Here is a 22,658-nt window from a genome sequence, read left to right as displayed (position 1 = left end):
CAGAGCCCTAGGTCAAAAGTAGTGCACTTTAATGGGAATAGGGTGCCATTGGGAAGCATCCTTTTTCCGACTACCTTATCGCCTTGTTTTATTTGGACATATTTCATGGACTGCGGGTTTGGCCCATGGACTACCCCCCCTGCCAGTCCCTCCACCCTCCATCACTCCCTTCACAACTGCTTAAACCTAAATAAATTAAAAACTCTTCAAAGCCGCCCCAAATTAAAAATCATCGCCCCCCCCCCCAGTCCCCCAAATGAGCGAACAGCAGGAGGTAAAGCGAGACGTAATCAAACAGGACAAGTCGCAATGGCGCTATGCAAATTAACCTCGCCGGGAACATATGCTCCCCTCATCGCGCCGCGCCCAGTAAGGAAGGGGATAAACTGTTGTTTAGATGTATCTGTGCTCCGCATCTGCCTCAAAGCACTGTAGCTTAGCTAGCCGTTCCCTGCCTACCATACAGACGACAATGCACTTGTACGTTATGCTAACCGATATACAGTTAATATTCGTTTTTCATTTTCCCTTTGTCATAGTCATAGTTCGTGAATGTTACTCTGTAAGATGTCAGCACACACACAGTGGTGTTTACATGATGGTGTGCACACAGACATACAGAGGTGGCATGAGCAGATCCATATATGTACATTGGCTGGCCTCTGTTTGCAGGGCATGGTGGTCTAGTGAGTATATAGCCAGGGCCTGTGTTTCACTACAGGGTAAACAGTCTATGGAGGGATGGGATTTAGTGCCAAGGGGTTAAACAAGGAGTACACTATGGATGTACTGTGTACTACTTACATAATACTGTATGTAGGATCTTCATTTGAACAGGAAATGTGAATTGTTATGTGGATTATAATTCAAGGCCATTTTTCTAGGTTATGTGTTAGGACATATCAAGTCTGCCATTTTTAAGTGGAAATGACAAACATTATAAGCCTTTTAAAAATGTGAATACATTACAAGTTTGCATCTCCTGCTGTGCAGGAAATGTCCTGCAACAACAGGGTGATAAAATTAAGATCCTACATCTGTATGTTCTATATTGCTCGATACTAGTCAATGCAGAAAATGTCAATACACTTCAAAAGGTAATTATACTTCATATCTGACTGTGTAGTGGACACTGTTCCCTTTTCACACAAACGCGCGCACACACATAAATACTCAAACACAATAATCCACACACATACTCTGCTCCTCCTTTCCATTTTTAGCTTCTATGAAGGCAGGTCATTTCGATATGTACTGTATCTTAAGTGAAGCCACTTACGCCATATGGCTATTTAGCACAGACATAACCAAACCCACTTAGAATGTGGACTAATGCAGGAATTGAGTCCACAACCTTGGTGGTATGTTGTGAAAGATTATGTTTCCTTTCCATGATGTTTATTCATATAAGTATCCTCCTGGCCTCTTGGAACAAAGCCCAATATTGCAAACCTAATCTCAGCATGTACCCAATCCCAGCAGTCTAATGTCCTTGGTTTTACCATCAGAACTGTTTGATACTGGAGAGGGAATGGTAAATGCCAAAGTAATTGACTCGTCAATGACTTATTCATGGTCCTCCACCTCCCCGATTCAAGAAGAATTTTCCAGGTTTAGTCAAACAAATAATAAATTATTCAGCGCTACTTTGACGTGTTAAGCCATAACAATGCTGTACAGTGGGAGAAAGCAATATGAGTGAAGATGTTATGGTAAATAAAGGCCTGCACTGGCAAAACACTACAGTTCAGTAGAGTAACTGCCATGGGTAGACTTTTTTTGACTGAAAGTTGACATTACCGGGACAGGTTCTGCTAAATTAATATTTAGATATTTCTTTCCATGCCTTGAAAGCAGTCTACGGACAAGGAGTGACTGCAATCCACACGGTTTTGTTAAACTAGACACTGAAATTGTAGTATTTTTATTTAACTATCCCTTTAATATCTAACCAATAAATGCCAACTTCATTGAACCGCTGTTTTATTTCACATATAAATCGTCTCTAGAGCAACAGAGAAAAACTAGATTGCTACATGCTCGAGCAAAAGAGATCTATGTCATTGATTGGATGTGAAATGGGGCAGGAGCAGGGGGTTTGTTGACTCGCTGAGAGCTGCGTTATTTTACGTCTGCATATTTTTACACCACCGTGCCTGCCGTTAGTGATTTACACTGGTTAATATGAAGAGTTATGTCCCAACAGAATTCGAGGTGGACTCCATGCTGAAAATGGTTAGGATAGTGTTTTTATGGAATACACTCAACGACCCACTGGGCACAGATGTCAATTCAACGTCTATTCCACGTTGGTTCAACATAATTTCATTGAAATGACGTGGAAACAATGTTGATTGAACCAGTGTTTGACCAGTGGTACACACTCTCTTAATGCACACTCTTACCCACTCTCTCCCTCTCTCTGTCTCTCCCTCCTTCCCTCCCCCACACAGCACCCTCCGACCGAGTCCCGCCAATCATCCGCCAAGGGCCAGCCAATCAAACGTTGGCACCAGGCTCCACCGCTCAATTGCAGTGCCACGTGATGGGTAACCCTCTGCCCAGCATCCAATGGGAGAAGGACGGCCAAAGGATACTGGGTGACGAGCGTGTCAGCCTGATGGAGAAGGGAACGTTCCAGATCACAAACCTGCAGGTACCTGAAAAGAACATACAAAGAACGTTCCCAATAATTCTTAAGAACTTAAAAATAATGTTCTCAATGATTCTCATAAATGTAGAAAGAACGTTCCAAACAATTCTCTTTCCCTCCTCCTCTGTAAATGCCTTCACGCCCTGCATAATAGCATATGAAATGAAACACCTCACATTGCATCTCAACGCACTCCAAGTCTCATCATATCAATCGTCTGAGGTAACTCTCCTAAGTGACACTAAGCAACCGCATGCAATAACACCCGAGTGTTATTTCCAAAGCAACGCAATCAACTAAATCAAATCCAAGTGAAGACTGACAGTGAAATGCTTACTTATGGGCCCTTGCCAACAATGCAGAGACAAAAAGAGAAATAAATACACAATTAGTAACTACTCATCCTTAATGGTATTTAGCTTAGTTTAATTCACTGTATTATTATGACTGACTGCCATTTAGAGCAATAGAAAGCCATACCAGTTTTCAGATGCCACGGCAACCTGTCCTCTTGATATATTGATATGGCCTCAGTGAGTGGCATACAGGCCATACAAGCTGTCCAGTCTGACACACATCTGAGCAATGTAATTCATTCAAATTAAGAGCAAGATATTAATATTGGAATATTGGACCGCAGGAGTGACTTTTTTATGGTTTATGGGTGACTCATTGACTTAGTAATTGGCTGTCGAGTTTCTGTGGTGCATAATCGCCAAAGTAATGAGCGGGTGCAATCGTTAGCAGTCGTTATTGGTGGCGTACGCACGGCTAATGAAATCCATTCTACCCAGAGCCCTCTGGGGTTGCGGGCTGCACCTGCGGGTCACCGTAGTGTGTGGCGAGCTTCGGGCCGGCTGACGTGTTAATTAATTGATTGTCGAGCCCACAGTGATTAACGATTGCTGTGACTTTAATTAAATCCTTGTTGGGGAAGAGGAGAGAGAGAGAGAGAGAGAGAGAGAGAGAGAGAGAGAGAGAGAGAGAGAGAGAGAGAGAGAGAGAGAGAGAGAGAGAGAGAGAGAGAGAGAGAGAGAGAGAGAGAGAGAGAGAGAGAGAGAGAGAGAGAGAGAGAGAGAGAGAGAGAGAGAGAGAGAGAGAGAGAGAGAGAGAGAGAGAGAGAGAGAGAGAGAGAGAGAGAGAGAGAGAGAGAGAGAGAGAGAGAGAGAGAGAGAGAGAGAGAGAGAGAGAGAGAGAGAGAGATCAATGCACCAACATCAAAAATGTTCAGCTAAAATTTCAACCGCATGCAATCAAAATATAGCAAATAATCTTTAGTACTTCCTCTGCCCACTGTATTTGTGAATTTCTCATATCTCGACTAGATGGACTGTACTTATGTCAATTTCTATCATTTTGAATCTTGGACACTCTTCCTCCTTGTATTTATCGCTATCTCCCACTTTTATCAGGTTGCTCCTCTTTTAACTAAGGCAGAGCGGGGCACAGGAAGAAGGGGAGGATGGGGCGGAGGAGAGAGGGCCGGCCACCCGACAGATGGTCCGTTTGTTCCTCTCTGGGACTGAAGCAATGCCCATTACCTCGGGACCAGAGCCAGACACACACTACAACTACAGCACTGTGCCAAGCCTCCCTCTAACAGGACAGAGAGAGAAGGGGGGGAGAAAGAAAGGAAAGAGAGGGAGAAAGAAAGCGATAGAGAAAGAGACAGGATATTGAGATGAAAATATGAGATGGGGAGAAATAGAAGTCAAGGAAGATGCTACAACACAGACAGAGTGCACTTGAGATGATATCAGAACAGCGAGGAAGGGTAGAAAATAAGGAACGCATTCCACAACCAGGAACGAGCTTAGACATTTGGCTCCCGGTTGACTCTCCCCACCTTCACCCTTCAACCATTTTTAACTATCTGTTTAGCGCAGCGCCTAAAGCTGCCAACCATGATTAATGCTCAGGTGCCCATCTGTTTAACCCCTCCCAATCCTCTCCTCCAATCACCAGTCACCACCCGGGACCTGTCGCCCCAAACATCCACATCATTGGCTGCCTTGGCTGCCATACAGGTCCTTTCAAGGTCAGCTGGCCTATAGGAAGAGAGAAGGAAGAGTGACGTACTATTGGACTTGGAGTCACCTCTCCTGTCCTTCTTGGGGCTTTTAGACAGGGAACTTAGACTTGAGTTATACCAATGCCACTGCAACTGGCCACACACACACACACACACACACACACACACACACACACACACACACATACACACACAAGGGTATAGAGAAGTGGATGTCAACCAAGCACAAACAACATTGCTATTATCTTGATTGCATTGTGTTGGCTCGCTGTGTGTTTTTGTAGTGTGCTTTGTATAATTCATTAGCTTTAGTTTTGAATAAGATTGGTCTTACATTAACCATGAGGGCTGAATGCCTAGTCGTTAGTTTGAAATCTGTGTGTGTGTGTGTGCGTGTGTGTGTGTGTGTGTGTGTGGCCCACTAACCTGCAGGCGGTTGGGGGTGAGCTGTCAACACTATTAGATCATTGTCTGCGAGTTAAAGTCCCTACAGGTGTAGGATCTTAATTTGACCAGTTTCTCACAGCAGGAAGATAATCCTGCAGCAACAGGAAATGTGAATTATTGATAAAAAATGTTTTGGGGGCAAATCTGAATTTAGAAGCATTTTAAACCTTGAATACATTAGTGCCTTTCCTGCAATAACAGGGTGATCAAATTGAGATCCTACATTTGTACATCTTCCACTGTTGTAAGCAATTTCTAGCCCTTGTCTCGCTCTCAGCCTCCCAATGAAATTTTAATAGGCAATGTTCTCCCTGACCCACACTTATCGTCTTAAACACACACACACGTGTGCACTACCTACACACTCACACACAATTACCAGTAGGCACGTACGCAATCACACACATGCACGTGCGAGTATACACACACATGCACACACACATGCACACACCCATGTGCGCGCGCGCGCACACACACACACACACACATACACACACACACACACACACACACACTTGCTAGTGTCAGCCCAGATTGCTGGTTACTGTTGAGTGCTCAGTATAAAGCAAAGTAAGAGCCACAGAAGTTTGCAGACCCGCTCTGGTTACTAAAGGTCTCTCCTTTATCCTCCTCTAAACTCCCACACTGGTTCAAAAGGATCAGGGCCCATATTTATCAAGGGTTTCAGATAGGAGTGCTGATCTATGATCAGTTTTGCCTTTTCGATCATGAATACGATTAAATGGATAGTAGGGACTCCTACCCTGAGCACTGCTAGCCTGAACTTGAAGCTGTCTGCCTGCTCTACTGCCCTGTCGATGTGGATGGGGGCGTGTCCACGATCAGCTCCTTGTTCTTGCTGACGTTGATGGAGAGGTTGTTGCTCCGGCACCACACTGCCAGGTCACTGACCTCCTCCCTGTAGGCTGACTCATCGTTGCCGGTGATCAGGCCTACCACCGTCGTGTTTTCAGCGAACTTGATAATGGTGTTGGAGTTGTGCGTGGCCACACAGTCGTGGGTGTACAAGGAGTACAGGAGGGGACTAAGCACACACCCTTGTGGGGCCCCTGTGTTAAGGGTCAGCGTGGCGGAGATGATGTTGCCTACCCTCACCATCTGGGGTCGGCCCGTCAGGAAGTCCAGGATCCAGTTGCAGAGGGAGGTGTTCAGACCCAGAGTCCTAAGCTTGGTGACGAGCTTGGAGAGAACAATGTTGTTGAACGCTGAGCTGTATTCAATTTACAGCATTCTCACATAGGTATTCCTCTAATCTAGGTGGGTGAGGGCAGTGTGAAGAGCAATTGAGATTGCGTCATCTATGGATCTGTTGGGGCGGTATGCAAATTGGAATGGGTCTAGGGTGGCTGGGATGGTGGTGTTTTTGTGTTCCATAACCAGTCCCTCAAAGCACTTAATGATTACAGAACTGAGAGCTACAGGGCGGTAGTCATTGTGGCATGAAGCTTTAGAGTTTTTAGGAACAGGAATGATGGTGGTCATCTTAAAACATGTGGAGATTACAGACTGGGACCAGGAGAGGTTAAAAATGACAGTGAATATGCTTGCCAGCTGTTCTGTGCGTGCTCTGAGAACATATACTCTAAAGCCATATATACACTGAGTATACAAAACATTAAGAACACCTGCTTTTTCCATTACATAGACTGACCAGGTGAATCCAGGTGAACGCTATGATCCCTTACTGATGTCACTTGCTAAATCCACTTCAATCAGTATGGTATTTGGTGCCAGGCACACCGATTTCTGTCAAAAACAGGCAACACTGCTGGGTTTTTCATTCTTAACAGTTTCCTGTGTGTACCAAGAATGGTCCAACACCCAAAGGACATCAAGCCAACTTGACAGTACTGTGGGAAGCATTGGAGTCAACATGGCAGATGTTCTAGGCAGATGTTCGTGTTGACTTACCTGGAAAGATTTGCTTTGGAACACCGAATATGAAGAGGCAAAGGCATTGTGTTTTGGTGCATGTACACGATGTTAACTGAGCCCTCTCTCTTGTTGCCAGGAAACCGACTCAGGGGCCTACACCTGCGTGGCTTCCAGCTCGAGCGGAGAGACGACATGGAGCGGAGTACTCACGGTGAAAGGTAAATGCACACGCATGCACACACGTGTACACACACGCACGCACACACACGGCGAAAGGTAAATGTACTGCAGTAAACACCTCCTTACAGACTATTAGATTCCCTCTATGACATTACATGCCCATATAAGATCATTATCAGCCGTAGGTATGGCAGTGAATGGAGAAATAAGGCAAAGGTCTTGTGAAATTGTGGATGTAATCGCACCTAGGGGCGTTGTTTGGCCCAAGGCGAAGCGGAGGGATGATGAGTTGGAAGAAGTAATGCCTTATTGCTGCTATGAAATGCTGCTGTTTGATGAAGCTTGATACGATGGTATTTAGTGCCTACAAATGCATCTTAAAAACAACCAAGCAGAAATTCACAACTAAACTCTTATTTTTAGATGTGAATTGTCAAAGTCAGTTACTGTGATCAGGGCTGGGGTCGGTTCCATTTCATTCCTTATTGAAGACAAATGTCACTTTTCAATTCATGATTGATCGTATTACATGAATTATTTGTTGGTAACTCACAAAAGGACTAGTGCTAGTCTTCCAACAACAGTAAGATTGAGAATGGTTGCACTACCACTATACATAGGAGATCCACTACCATCCAGCTAACCTCTCATCCTCTGTCTCTGTTTCTTTTTAAATACACTTCATACAAAGTTTGATTTAATTGTGATTTTCAGAGAGTGGAGGTTCGTCTGTCCCCCAGGCATCAGAACCTTTCCAGCTGCCAGGACCGCCCCAGAAGCCTGTGGTGACCGACGTGACCCGCAACAGTGTCACCCTCACCTGGCAGCCCAACGCCCACGAGGGAGGCGCCGCCGTCACCTCATACATCATCGAGGCCTTCAGGTGAGTGTACAGTAGGAGTTGGACCACGTTCAATAGGGCTCAACCTCGTGGTGCATTCTGTAGAACAGACAGAAAGACAGATATGTCAGCTCTATTCATGCTACATTTTTGGGAGGTTGAAGTAACACGTTACATCTAAAGACACACTTGCACATACTGGTGACTTGAAACATTTTTGAAGGATGGGAGACCCACGGTATAGGCGCGGGCTGCACAGAGGCGACAAAGCATGTTTCAAAAGTCGTCAAAGACAAATGATTTCAACCTAAAACGCTTAAGAAATATATTTACAGTAAAATATTATGGGGAATGAGAAGTCTATGGTTGGGAAGGAATCACAGCTGGGATTGAATGAGGGTATGAGGTATGAGTTGAGGCCTTCAGAGGCTTCAATCTGATGTGGGCAATGAAAAGGGTTCTTCAACAAAAAATCCACTACATTGTCATTAGTGTTAGCTAGTCATTCCTATGGAGACAACTGCACTCTGGTAGTTAGCTAGCTACTTGCAACTAAAGTTAGCAGGAACATTTCAAATGAATGTCACTAACTTGACACAAAACTAAAGTTTTAAAACCAAGAAAGAAATATATAATCTACCTCCTCCATCTCCTGTAGTTTGAAGAAACTAATTTGAATTGAATAATATCCTAGGAATGCTCAACTATTCACAATCTCAATCTATCCAACAATGTCACCAACTCACCAAGCTTCAAAATCATACATGCAAGATCACACAAGTACTAGGATCATTCTCTGATCCTTTGATTGGATGGACAACATGTTCATACTGCCAAAGCTTTGACTGGTTGAAGGACGTCCACCGGAAGGTGTCTTAATTACCATGTAGGTCTATGAAAGGGAGTGAGGAGCACAAGCCTTCTAGGTTTTGTATTGAAGTCAATGTAGCCAAAGAAGGACAGAAAATGACTGTCCTCTGGCTACACCATGGTGCTACCCTAGAGGGTGCTGTTGAGACTACTGTATACTTTCATTGCAAAACTGAGTGTTTTAATCAGGTATTTGGTGATGTGAATATATTTAGTATAGGTTTATCGTAACTCTTTTTTATATTTATGAAATTCACTGAGCCTCCACTGGCAGACACACAGTGTTCTACACTCCAGCCCCCAGCCCTCTCTCTCAAATCAAATCAAATTGTATTGGTCACATACACATATTTAGCAGATGTTATTGCGGGTGTAGCAAAATGCTTGTGTTCCTAGCTCCAACAGTGCAGGAGTATCTAACAATGCACAAGTACACACATCTAAAAGTAAAAGAATGGAATTAAGAAATATATAAATATTAGGACGAGTAATGTCGGAGTGCCATTGACTAAAATACAGTAGAATAGAATACAGTATATACATAAGAAATGTGTAAAGCAGTATGTAAACATTATTAAAGTGACTAGTGTTCCATGTCAGTGCATATGGGGTAGCAGCCTCTGAGGTGTAGGGTTGAGTAACCGGGTGGTAGCCGGCTAGTGATGGCTATTTAACAGTCTGATGGCCTTAAGATAGAAGCTGTCTTTCAGTCTCTTGGTGCACCTGTACTGACCTCGCCGTTGGGATGATAGCGGGGGGAAAAGGCCGTGGTTCAGGTGGTTGATGTCCTTGATGATCTTTTTGGCCTTCCTGTGACATCGGGTGCTGTAGGTGTCCTGGAGGGCAGGCAATGTGCCCCCAGTGATGCGTTGGGCAGACCACACCACCCTCTGGAGAGCCCTGCGGTTGCGGGCGGTGCAGTTGCCATACCAGGCGATGATACTGCTCTCAATTGTATGAGGGTCTTAGGGGCCAAGACAAATTTCTTCAGCCTCCTGATGTTGAAGAGGCACTTCACCACACCATTTCTAGTCAGAGGTTGCTGTGGGCAGCATCCCTCACCCTTTATTAATGGTGTCAGTGTACACACACACACACACACACACACGCACACACACACACACCCCTGTGGACACCCTGACCCAGACACATTTCACATTCTAATCAACCTCAGCTAGGTTGAAGGCTGGCCCATGCTAACCCACTCCCCAAACCTCCCAGCTGCCCCCCACTTTGACTTTAGCCCCCATCAAACGTCACACAAACACACATACGCAGCTTAGTGCACCTCTGTGGAGCTAAAATGGTAATGTGTTTAAATGTGGCCGGCACAGACAGATAGACGGAGTCCTTGGGCTATTGTACCCTGAGCGGATCCGGGCTAGCTCTATTTACTGAGAGAGAGGTTCCTATGGGTCTCACAGCGGGCTGATAGGATGCAGAGGGATGGAGGGATGGAAAGACGAATATAGAGGGATGGAGGAATAAAGGGATGAGGAAGCAGGTCAGACACAGATAGACAGTGTTACGAGTAAACGACAAAGGCTCCGTAGGGTCTAACAGTGGCCTGATAGGACGCAGAGGGATGGAGGGAGGGATGAAGGGATGAGAAAGCTGGTCCAGACGTGGACGGACTGTGTTACGAGGAAATGCCCCCCTCCCCTTCCCTGTTAATTTAGGTGGGGACTATCTCATCCTGACTCACTAGCCCCCTCATCATTCTTCTCTCACCTTGCCCCCTGGGCAGTAGTTAGCACCGTGCCGAGTGGCCCAAATTGATTGTTTATAGAGTTGCTGTGGGGGCTGAATAGGTTAGTTTAGAGTAACATTTCCTTGTCTGAGGTGCTGGGGGTCATTTGGGGGTTGGAAGGTAGGTGTGGCCAGGGGGAGAGGGGATGTGTGTGTGTGTGTGTGTGTGTGTGTGTGTGTGTGTGTGTGTGTGTGTGTGTGTGTGTGTGTGTGTGTGTGTGTGTGTGCATGCGTGCAGGACAAGGTGGAGATAGAATCCTGACATGTTGTTACTGTATGAAGATGGGCAGATTTACAATTGTCCTCTCTCCATTCTATAGGACACGGAGGAGAGGAACACTCGTTTTTTTCCCCATTGGCATGTTTGTGTTGCGAGTGTATATTTCCGTGTGTATTTGTGTGTTTCCTGTGTGTGTCCTAAGTTTCAGCCTCCCCTCGGACAAAGTGACCTTGGATTTATCACTATTGGGCGGTCCGCTGGAGGAATATTTACGGCTCACACAGCTTTTATCGCTGTCGCCTAATTGCGCAGGTCGGCTATAAAGTCACTCGTCTGCTACAGCAGTCACTGGTCCCGAGGGGGAAATGAAAAAGGAACGGGTTGAGGAAAAGATAAGAAAAAGCGAGTGATGAGGGGTGGAGGAGGGGGTCATGTAACTATGCCAGTAAACAATAAACAAGGTATGACAGAAAATCTAAAGAAGACCAGGCAGGAGAGGAAAATGCAAACGGAACTTGCCTTTATTAGATGCATTGTTTACAAGATTTATCCCATTATTTATTAGAAGGCAAAACACGAATATTTAAGATGACAAACATTTTAAAAAAACGAACAAAGAAACATGTCATAAACACAGCTGGCGTTATTGTTATTTACCAGATGCTCTGGCATGGTCTGATGGTGCGTCATGGCTAAGAATCTGAGTGGGCTAAAAATAGCTCCGTCATCATTTCCTGGATCTGTCACTGGGCTCCGGAACGCAGTGCGTCAAATGAGCATGGGGGATAGCGAAGCATCGCTGAACACAGCACTTAATGACTAAGCAAACAGCTTCAGCCTGGGCTCTGCTGTTCTAGTGGCTCCTATCTGATTCTCTGTCAAAAAAAAGACTGAGGAACAGTTTGTAGTAACTATTAAGTCATTACAATGTTTAGTGGAATGCTTTGCCAATCACCTGACGAAGGGGTATACCTAGTCAGTTGCACAACCAAAATGTGTCTTCCGCAATTAACCCAACCCCTCCGAATCAGAGAGTTGCAGCGGGCTGCCTAAAAGTCAATCTGTGTCTGAAGTGGAGTACAGCATTTACTGTGAAGCAGCCTCCGCAGACATCAGGGCTTTCGTATTTCTTGCGCTTGGCGGAGCAGAGCTATTGTGAAGGAAGTTGTCAAGTTTGTGTTCATACAGGACGTACCGCCGCCACCTATTGTCAACCAATCATGCCAATGCAGAGCTATCATGTCAATGCTTCTGCATGCCTCCACAATTGTTTCACACCCTCCATATGAAGCCTCTGACCTTTCGGTTACTGGACCAACGCTCTTAACCGCTAGGCTACTTGCCGCTGAGTTTGATTCTCTGTGAAAAGATAGTGATGGTCACTATTGAGTAATATAGGAACAGCTGTCAATATAACATACTCTGTAAAGTATAACATTAAACAATAGCCTTGCACAGTAACTTTACTAATGTAATTGGAAATGACAAATAACATGACATCATTGCCTGTGGTCTCTTACTTTAGCCAATCAGCAGGCAGTACGTGGCAAACGGTGGCTGACCTGGTCAAGCTGGAGAAACACACGGTCAGTGGTCTCTTCCCCAACACCATCTACCTATTCATCGTCCGAGCGGTCAACGCTTATGGCCTGAGTGACCCCAGCCCCATCTCTGAGCCCGTCCGCACACAAGGTCAGTATCTAGGAGGGACACAACATAATATATATTTTTTTAAATAAGTACAGAGTGGTAGTTAGTGTAAAACAAGTGTGGGAAGTCCAAAAGTTATTTTTCTCTCATTTTGAAACCTTGCAAGGTCTGAAGGCTTCATTCTTCATATAAAACAACTTAGGGTTAGTCAATCAAGTGTGTACGTGAGTTCAGCATCCACTATCGTTTTACTGAGTATTTTGTGTCTTGATGTTTGTTCATGTTGTGTTTGCAGATGTGAGTCCCACCGGTCAGGGAGTGGACCACAGGCAGGTCCAGAAAGAGCTGGGAGAGGTGGCCGTTCAGCTTCAGGAGCCTGTCACACTCACTGCCTCCAGTGTTCAAGTATCATGGATGGTGAGTACCCTGACCTGAGTGTTTACATCATCTTTCACAGGAGAAAGGCTATTGGTTGGACCCACACTCTGAATGTTTTATTGGATGTTATACTCATATTCAAGGGTAGTAGAACTGTATCTCTTATCTTTCTATTAGTATCTCTATTAGTATCTCTCCTTTTCTCTAATTGTCCCTCATTCTTTCTCTCTATTTCCCCACGTTCCCATGTTTTTCCTCCCCTCCTCAGGTGGACCGTCAGTCCCAGTACATCCAGGGCTACCGGATTCTCTACCGGCCCAGGGGTGGCACCTGGCAGCTGCAGGATGTCAAGGCCCCGTCGGAGCGCCTGGCCGTGGTCACTGATCTGCTCAAAGGCACTGAGTACGAGATCAAGATCCGGCCCTATTTCGACGAGTTCCAGGGCATGGACAGCCGGCTGCTTCTGGTCAGAACACCAGAGGAAGGTAAGACTGGCTAGAAGCTACTTATACTGACCACTTCAGATGAGACTGACACAAGCCTTGCTGAGACAGAGGCTGTCCTAATATGGACAGCGATTACTTAAGACAGCATATGTCCATAATGGAGGGAATGGTGAGTAACAAGGTTTTAAAATATATTTTTTGAATGATGGGACCTCCAGGTTTAAATAAAGGTGTTGAAAGTGGCGATTGATTGGTCATACACAGTCGTTGCTCTTAAAGAGATTGTGCACTCAGTCAATTTACCCAACAAAGTAAGGGTGAAATAAAAAGTGGTGAATTTAACCTTTTTAGTATTTGTCTTGGAGGGCACAAAGCAGAAACCGTTTGTGGTCTCTGACTTTTTAAAAATAGCTAGCTGTTAAAGAGCCTCTAGCAGTCACATCTCTGAGAAGTCAAAACCAATTCAGTCTCAATTGGATTGCAATTCCCAACAACCTGTGTGACCTTCACATCCTGTTATGAAGGCAAAGAACTGTTTAGTCCAATAACCACTTCATGGCATTTGATGGCATTTCATGGAGTCTGCCATTTTCATCAAAATCTAATCATATTTTCGCTATCTTACCAAATGCCCCTATTTAATATTTTCTATGTCAACATGGAGTTGGGTTTTTTCAGAACTTGATCTTCCCTCTTTCCCTGCAGTCCCGAGTGCCCCTCCCAAAGCAGTCACCGTGGTTACAGTGAAGCTGAGCAACAGCTCCAGCATTAGTGTCTCCTGGGAGCCTCCCCCCGCTGAGATGCAGAATGGAATCATCCAGGAGTACAAGGTTGGCTGACTGAACCAGAGAAGACATATCATGATTGGATCAATCCAATGACAACCATCCATATGGGTGGTATTTACTTAGAAATAACATGGTAAAATAAAAAATATAATAATAATAGTTACATAATTAGAATGATTTCTTTGGGATTCATTAAAACAAGTCATTGGAAATAAGGAGTAGCTATGAATTGTTTGACATTTTTTAAAGCAAGAACCAGAACGAACTCATAGTTACCAAATACGTTTTTATTTACTAAATAACTAAATACCATGTAAACACCAGCTCAAACAGGACTGGAAAATGAATCTTGTCCATATTAGGACTGCCTCAAAGTCACAACAGGCAGTGCTAATATGGACACTGTAAATTTGACATCTTCCATCTCTTACACCAACTCACCATCCTCCAACCAACAATAACAGGTGTGGTGTGTAGGCAACGACACCCAGACCCGCTATCACATCAACACCACCGTAGATGGCACCTTCCTCTCCACTGTGCTCAAGGGGCTGCTGCCAGGCATCCTGTACCAGGTGGAGGTGGCAGCAGTGACCAGCGCCGGAGTGGGCATCCACAGCCAGCCTGTGTCCATCCTCATTAGTGAGTCCCCGCAGAACCACAAGCTAGCAGAATAAGACATTTCAGTTCCGGCATATCAAGGATATAGTATCAGATTTAGTGGAACTGTAATGAGGGAAGCAAAAATGACTGAAATTATTGTTAAGTGTAACAGCAGCGTCATATTCATGTGTTGAGCATGCTTAGAGTCTGTGTACAACTTAGAATCAAATGTTGTATTGTTGCCATGAGGCCAACAAGCATGATTCTAAATTTACACACAGTTCTGAGGTGTGGAAGATGAAATGTTTTGCCATTCGTCGTTTGGTTTATAACATATACCATTTTGTCATATACAGTACTCAAACCATGCAGTATTACTTGGGAAAGGATGGTTATAATACAGTACTTACATGGCAAAAAGTTGTCTGAAAATCGAAATATTTGAAAATCGAAATATCAATCAAACTCCTTACTTACTTGCCACTCTCCCTCAGAGCTGCCAGCGGAGGCACCTTCAGTGCCCAGCGAGGACGGTGATGAGGGCAGCGTGAGCCTGGCCGAGCAGATCACTGACGTGGTGAAGCAGCCGGCGTTCATCGCTGGGATCGGCGGGGCCTGCTGGGTCATCCTCATGGGTTTCAGTGTGTGGATCTACTGCCGCCGCAAGAAGAGGAAGGAGCTGAGTCACTATACCGCATCGTTCAACTACACGCCTGCAGGTACTTTACACACTTTATTTTATGCACTCTTTATACAACACTTAATTTTACTTTACCACTTATCAAAGAAGCATGTTGTAATATAACCAATCTTACCATATCAAGTATTCTACTGCACTTTACAGTAGGCTACTATTTTAACTTAAAAAACATCATGATTTTGGCAATGAGGCCCTTTATCTACTTCCCCAGAGTCAGATGAACTTTTGGATACCAATTCTATGTCTCTGTGTCCAGTATGAAGGAAGTTAGAGGTAGCTTCCCGAGCCAATGCCAATGACTGGATTTCTATGGGTATCAGTGCAATGGAGCAGAATGTTCTCTTTTCTCTTTTCAAAACTGGTTGAATGGCTATGTTTACCCTGTAGGCACCTGCTACCTACTACAGGTGAGATAAATTACACACAGTGAATGAGAATCACCTGCCTCCAACCAAATTCATTAGAATTCTTCTGAATTCTGAATAATTTAGTCCAGGACATTTTGTTTTTACTTTGAAGTGAAGTTTCTTGGTCCTGTGCAGTTATAAATCAATACACGTGTGAACACCAAAAGCTTTTTAATTAAAAAAATAGTAACGTGCAAGGGTGCCAATATATTAGAGTGCAACTGTGCCATATGACATTATGGCCACCACTCATGCCTTACTGTATTTTACCTTTCCATTCACACCTGAATGCACATTTCCTTTTTTCTGCAGTTGGCTTTCCACATGGAGAGGCATCTGGACTCAATGGAAGGTAAGGATCCCTGTTTATGTTATTTCAAGGAGACTTTCCCATTCTTATTGCTAGTCTTCTTTTAGTAAAGTGATGAGAACAAAGCTGTGGATTTGCATCAGATATGATCATAGTGTGTGTTTTATGTTTTAGGCCTGGCATGCTGGGTGGCAACATGGGCAATTACCCGTGGCTGGCAGACTCATGGCCCGCCACCAACCTGGTCCACAGTGGCAAAGAAGCCGTCAACTGCTGCACGTCCAAACATGACACTGCAGAGAGATACTACAATGGTATGAGACACAGCATGATCCTGCTCACAGCGGACAGTTTGTTTTGTACACAACCAGGGATTATCTCTACAATGGCTTTTGTGTAGTCTCAGGGAGAATTTCAATTGCGTACTCCTCGCATCCTCTCTTCTCTCTCCTTGCCTCCTTGTGAAAACCCATTGGAGAAGAAGGTCAGAGGGGCGGGACCTCTGGCTTTCTCATCCAATGGGTTTTGAGAAGACAAGGCGAGAGGAGAGAGGACATGAGGAGTATCTAATTGAGATCTTTCCTCAGTCTTTGAAGAAGTCTCAAAGTATAGTTCCATCATCTCATGTGATATCAACTTGTACGGCAGACTTAGGGCTGAATTCAAGCACTTCTGGAAAATCCAACAGGTTGAATTATTGTTAAATAAAATATATTTTGCCTTACCAAATAGTGTAACCTGCATATGTCATGGTAACTGTAGCTCACATAACAACTTTGACACTAACTCTGCAGTTAAATATCTAGAAATATCTAGAAATCCTCTTATTACCATAAATCAAATGACAAAAGATGACCTCTCACCTGAATCTGACCTCTCACCTCTGACCCCCCTCGGCACCAGAAGCGGGCATATCCAACTACCTGAACCAGACAGAGAAGTACAGCACGGGCGATTCCACCGAAGGCCCTATCTACAGCACCATCGACCCCACCGCCGAGGACCTCCGCAGCTTTAACAGCCCCTACTCCTCCACCACGCCCTACGCCAGCACTCCAATCATGCCCTTCACCAACCAGGCACTCCAGGGGTCTCACAGCCCCACAGAGCAAGATGGCGGCCACTGGATCACCCAGCCCGCCGGACCCTCCTCCCAGTACGCCCAGCCCGACCGCTGCAGGACGGACAGCGGTAAGACTATGTTTAAGATTGTGTTTCCCATGGTATGATTCAAGGTGGGGCACCAAGAACCCTGAGCAACATTCACAAAAAAAGACAAAGTTAAATATAATAACTGGAGTCACTTTGACATTTTTGGAGCCATAGAACAGCATTATGGTACCTACTAGCTAGCAACAAGAGACATAGCAGTATCTAACCTACTGTAAATTGGTGTAACACTGATTCATCTGGAGGCGGAAGAAACGCACACCTGGTTAGCAGAGTAGAAAACTTGAAAAAGAAATGGAGAGCTGCACACTATAGGAACTCAGATACAATAATTTAATAACAACGTTTCGACAGCCAAGATGTCTTCAAATCAAAAAATGTTAATCACATGCGCCGAATACAACAGGTGTAGACCTTACAGTGAAATGCTTACTTACAAGCCCCTAACCAACAAGGCGAGGGTATAATGACAAGCACTGCGGGTTACTAGTTTATATAGAGTTTGAAAGGACACACACAGGTGTCTGTAATCATGGCCGGCTGTGGCTTTATTTCTTTGGTCGATTTACAAATGATGTACAATGGATATCAAAAACATAATAATCACAAGAATGGCTTCATATCAGACTTTAGATTGAGACCAAAGGGAGCAAGGGTCTTTAAATTAAAGATCCAGACGGCCTCTCGTTTTCACGATACATTTTAAAGGTCAACCAAATCAAATCAAATCAAATTTATTTATATAGCCCTTCGTACATCAGCTGATATCTCAAAGTGCTGTACAGAAACCCAGCCTAAAACCCCAAACAGCAAGCAATGCATGTGAAAGAAGCACGGTGGCTAGGAAAAACTCCCTAGGAAAAACTCCCTAGAAAGGCCAAAAACCTAGGAAGAAACCTAGAGAGGAACCAGGCTATGAGGGGTGGCCAGTCCTCTTCTGGCTGTGCAGGGTGGATATTATAACAGAACATGGTCAAGATGTTAAAATGTTCATAAATGACCAGCATGGTCAAATAATAATAATCATAGTAGTTGTCAAGGGTGCAACAAGCACGTCCGGTGAACAGGTCAGGGTTCCATAGCCGCAGGCAGAACAGTTGAAACTGGAGCAGCAGCATGGCCAGGTGGTCTGGGGACAGCAAGGAGTCATCATACCAGGTAGTCCTGAGGCATGGTCCTAGGGCTCAGGTCCTCCGAGAGAAAGACAGAAAGAGAGAAAGAGAGAATTAGAGAGAGCATATTTAAATTCACACAGGACACCGGATAAGACAAGAGAAATACTCCAGATGTAACAGACTGACCCTAGCCCCCCGACACATAAACTACTGCAGCATAAATACTGGAGGCTGAGACAGGAGGGATCAGGAGACACTGTGGCCCCATCCGATGATACCCCCGGACAGGGCCAAACAGGCAGGATATAACCCCACCCACTTTGCCAAAGCACAGCCCCCACACCACTAGAGGGATGTCTCCAACCACCAACTTACCGTCCTAAGACAAGGCCGAGTATAGCCCACAACGATCTCCGCCATGGCACAACCCAAGGGGGGCGCCAACCCAGACAGGAAGACCACGTCAGTGACTCAACCCACTCAAGTGACGCACCCCTCCCATGGACGGCATGGAAGAACACCAGTAAGCCAGTGACTCAGCCCCTGTAAAAGGGTTAGAGGCAGAGAATCCCAGTGGAAAGAGGGGAACCGGCAAGGCAGAGACAGCAAGGGCGGTACGGTGCTCCAGCCTTTCCGTTCACCTTCACACTCCTGGGCCAGACTATACTTAATCATAGGACCTACTGAAGAGATAAGTCTTCAGTAAAGACTTAAAGGTTGAGACTGAGTCTGCGTCTCTCACATTGGTAGGCAGACCATTCCATAAAAATGGAGCTCTATAGGAGAAAGCCCTACCTCCAGCCGTTTGCTTAGAAATTCTAGGGACAATTAGGAGGCCTGCGTCTTGTGACCGTAGCGTACGTGGAGGTATGTACGGCAGGACCAAATCGGAAAGATAGGTAGGAGCAAGCCCATGTAATGCTTTGTAGGTTAGCAGTAAAACCTTGAAATCAGCCCTTGCCTTAACAGGAAGCCAGTGTAGGGAGGCTAGCACTGGAGTAATATGATCACATTTTTTGGTTCTAGTCAGGATTCTAGCAGCCGTATTTAGCACTAACTGAAGTTTGTTTAGTGCTTTATCCGGGTAGCCGGAAAGTAGAGCATTGCAGTAGTCCAGCCTAGAAGTAACAAAAGCATGGATTAATTTTTCCGCGTCATTTTTGGACAGAAAGTTTCTGATTTTTGCAATGTTACGTAGATGGAAAAAAGCTGTCCTTGAAGCAGTCTTGATATGTTCTTCAAAAGAGAGATCAGGGTCCAGAGTAACGCCGAGGTCCTTCACAGTTTTATTTGAGACCACTGTACAACCATCCAGATTAATTGTCAGATTCAACAGAAGATCTCTTTGTTTCTTGGGACCTAGAACAAGCATCTCTGTTTTGTCCGAGTTTAAAAGTAGAAAGTTTGCAGCCATCCACTTCTTTATGTCTGAAACACAGGCTTCTAGCGAGGGCAATTTTGGGGCTTCACCATGTTTCATTGAAATGTACAGCTGTGTGTCGTCCGCATAGCAGTGAAATTTAACATTATGTTTTCGAATGACATCCCCAAGAGGTAAAATATATAGTGAAAACAATAGTGGTCCTAAAACGGAACCTTGAGGAACACCGAAATTTACAATTGATTTGTCAGAGGACAAACCATTCACAGAGACAAACTGATATCTTTCCGACAGATAAGATCTAAACCAGGCCAGAACTTGTCCATGTAGACCAATTTGGGTTTCCAATCTCTCCAAAAGAATGTGGTGATCGATGGTATCAAAAGCGGCACTAAGATCTAGGAGCACGAGGACAGATGCAGAGCCTCGGTCTGACGTCATTAAAAGGTCATTTACCACCTTCACAAGTGCAGTCTCAGTGCTATGATGGGGTCTAAAACCAGACTGAAGCGTTTCTTATACATTGTTTGTCTTCAGGAAGGCAGTGAGTTGCTGTGCAACGGCTTTTTCTAACATTTTTGAGAGGAATGGAAGATTCGATATAGGCCGATAGTTTTTTATAATTTCTGGATCAAGATTCGGCTTTTTCAAGACAGGCTTTATTACTGCCACTTTTAGTGAACTTGGTACACATCCGGTGGATAGAGAGCCGTTTATTATGTTCAACATAGGAGGGCCAAGCACAGGAAGCAGCTCTTTCAGTAGTTTAGTTGGAATAGGGTCCAGTATGCAGCTTGAGGGTTTGGAGGCCATGATTATTTTCATCATTGTGTCAAGAGATATAGTACTAAAACACTTTAGTATCTCCCTTGATCCTAGGTCCTGGCAGAGTTGTGTAGACTCAGGACAATGGAGCTTTGGAGGAATACCCAGATTTAAAGAGGAGTCTGTAATTTGCTTTCTAATGATCATGATCTTTTCCTCAAAGAAGTTCATACATTTATTACTGCTGAAGTGAAAGCCATCCTCCATTTGCGAAGTCTGCTTTTTAGTTAGCTTTGCGACAGTATCAAAAAGAAATTTCGGATTGTTCTTATTTTCCTCAATTAAGTTGGAAAAATAGGATGATCGAGCAGCAGTGAGGGCTCTTCGATACTGCACGGTACTGTCTTTCCAAGCTAGTCGGAAGACTTCCAGTTTGGTGTGGCGCCATTTCCGTTCCAATTTTCTGGAAGCTTGCTTCAGAGCTCGTGTATTTTCTGTATACCAGGGAGCTAGTTTCTTATGACAGATGTTTTTAGTTTTTAGGGGTGCAACTGCATCTAGGGTATTGCGCAAGGTTAAATTGAGTTCCTCGGTTAGGTGGTTAACTGAATTTTTGTCCTCTGATGTCCTTGGGTAGGCAGAGGGAGTCTGGAAGGGCATCAAGGAATCTTTGGGTTGTCTGAGAATTTATACCACGACTTTTAATGCTCCTTGGTTGGGGTCTGAGCAGATTATTTGTTGCGATTGCAAACGTAAAAAAATGGTGGTCCGATAGTCCAGGATTATGAGGAAAAACATTAAGATCCACAACATTTATTCCATGGGACAAAACTAGGTCCAGAGTATGACTGTGGCAGTGAGTAGGTCCAGAGACATGTTGGACAAAACCCACTGAGTCGATGATGGCTCCGAAAGCCTTTTGGAGTGGGTCTGTGGACTTTTCCATGTGAATGTTAAAGTCACCAAAAATTAGAATATTATCTGCTATGACTACAACCCCCCCTGTGACCACAACCCCCTCTTCTAAGGAGGGTGACGTGTTCGTTGCCGATATAGCGAAGGGACGAAATAGTGGTTTGCTTCCAAAAAGTGGGCCGCAACTGGGTACGTAAAGTTTTTGCACCTAATGGTGCTACGATGCGCAGAGTTACTTATTTTTAGTTTGCACCTCGTTTTTCCCACATAGTTATTTTACCACAAGGACAAGTTATAATATAAATAACTGCCTTAGTGGAGCACGTGTTTTTGCTATCCATTGTATATAATGTTAGTATGCCTATGTAGCCAAATTGTATCTATGATTGCATGTAATCCATTCATGCTTTTTTATATGTTCTATTTATATCTGCAAATCAACCAATGAAATAAAGCCACAGCTGGCCATGATTACAGACACATGTGTGTGTCCTTTCAAACTCTATAAATTAGTGACCCGCAGTGTTTGTCATTATACCCTGATGAAGACAGCTTGGCTGTCGAAACGTTGTTATTAAATTATTGCATCTGAACTCCCTGAGTGTGTGGCTCTTCTTTTCTTTTTCAAGAACAATGATTCATGCCTCCAAAAATTACAAGGGACCTTTAGTTATGTTTGTGACGTACATGTATACCCTTTTCAAGTGTATTAAAATGTATTTGGAGACCTTAGGACCAAGTCTTCCCACTGTACAGAACTAAAACATCTCTGTGTGTCTATGTGTAGGTAAACCCAAGCAGAAGTCCATGGGCAAAGCGGTGAAGACCCCCTCTATGAACTGGACTGAAGCCCTGCCCGCGCCCCCCTCCTTTGGGGAGCTGGAGCAGTGTGTGGTGGAGGATTTGCCCATAGATGACCATGAGGACATGGAGCTAGGGTAAGCATGCGCGCACACACACACACACACACACACACACACACACACACACACACACACACACACACACACACACACACACACACACACACACACACACACACATATACATTATCGTGTACACATGCACACACACACACACACTTATGCTGCTGCCTGGCACAACACACACCGATGAGTACACCATCTTCTTCTAACCTGAAG

General features: G+C 44.5%; 1 protein-coding gene across 4 annotated transcripts in view; it reads left to right on the top strand.

Annotated features, from left to right (window-relative positions):
- LOC106567652 (roundabout homolog 3) overlaps positions 1-22,658 on the top strand; it is a 300,880-nt gene that overhangs the window by 264,041 nt on the left and 14,181 nt on the right. For 3 of the 4 annotated variants that reach the window (XM_014137190.2, XM_014137193.2, XM_014137194.2), the window contains 13 exons: positions 2,454-2,656; positions 7,165-7,246; positions 7,923-8,091; positions 12,414-12,580; positions 12,834-12,955; positions 13,185-13,401; positions 14,068-14,192; positions 14,615-14,792; positions 15,248-15,472; positions 16,173-16,212; positions 16,345-16,484; positions 17,074-17,361; positions 22,304-22,454. In XM_014137190.2, coding sequence (XP_013992665.1) covers positions 2,454-2,656; positions 7,165-7,246; positions 7,923-8,091; positions 12,414-12,580; positions 12,834-12,955; positions 13,185-13,401; positions 14,068-14,192; positions 14,615-14,792; positions 15,248-15,472; positions 16,173-16,212; positions 16,345-16,484; positions 17,074-17,361; positions 22,304-22,454 — 2,107 coding nt within the window. The remainder of the gene's footprint in view (positions 1-2,453; positions 2,657-7,164; positions 7,247-7,922; positions 8,092-12,413; positions 12,581-12,833; positions 12,956-13,184; positions 13,402-14,067; positions 14,193-14,614; positions 14,793-15,247; positions 15,473-16,172; positions 16,213-16,344; positions 16,485-17,073; positions 17,362-22,303; positions 22,455-22,658) is intronic. The other variant, XM_014137191.2, reaches the window with a different exon arrangement.

The sequence above is a fragment of the Salmo salar genome, chromosome ssa13 (assembly GCF_905237065.1).
Source record: "Salmo salar chromosome ssa13, Ssal_v3.1, whole genome shotgun sequence".
Lineage (NCBI taxonomy): Eukaryota > Metazoa > Chordata > Actinopteri > Salmoniformes > Salmonidae > Salmo > Salmo salar.
The sequence above is the reverse complement of the archived record's forward strand: the minus strand, read 5'-3'. Positions and strand labels throughout refer to the sequence as shown.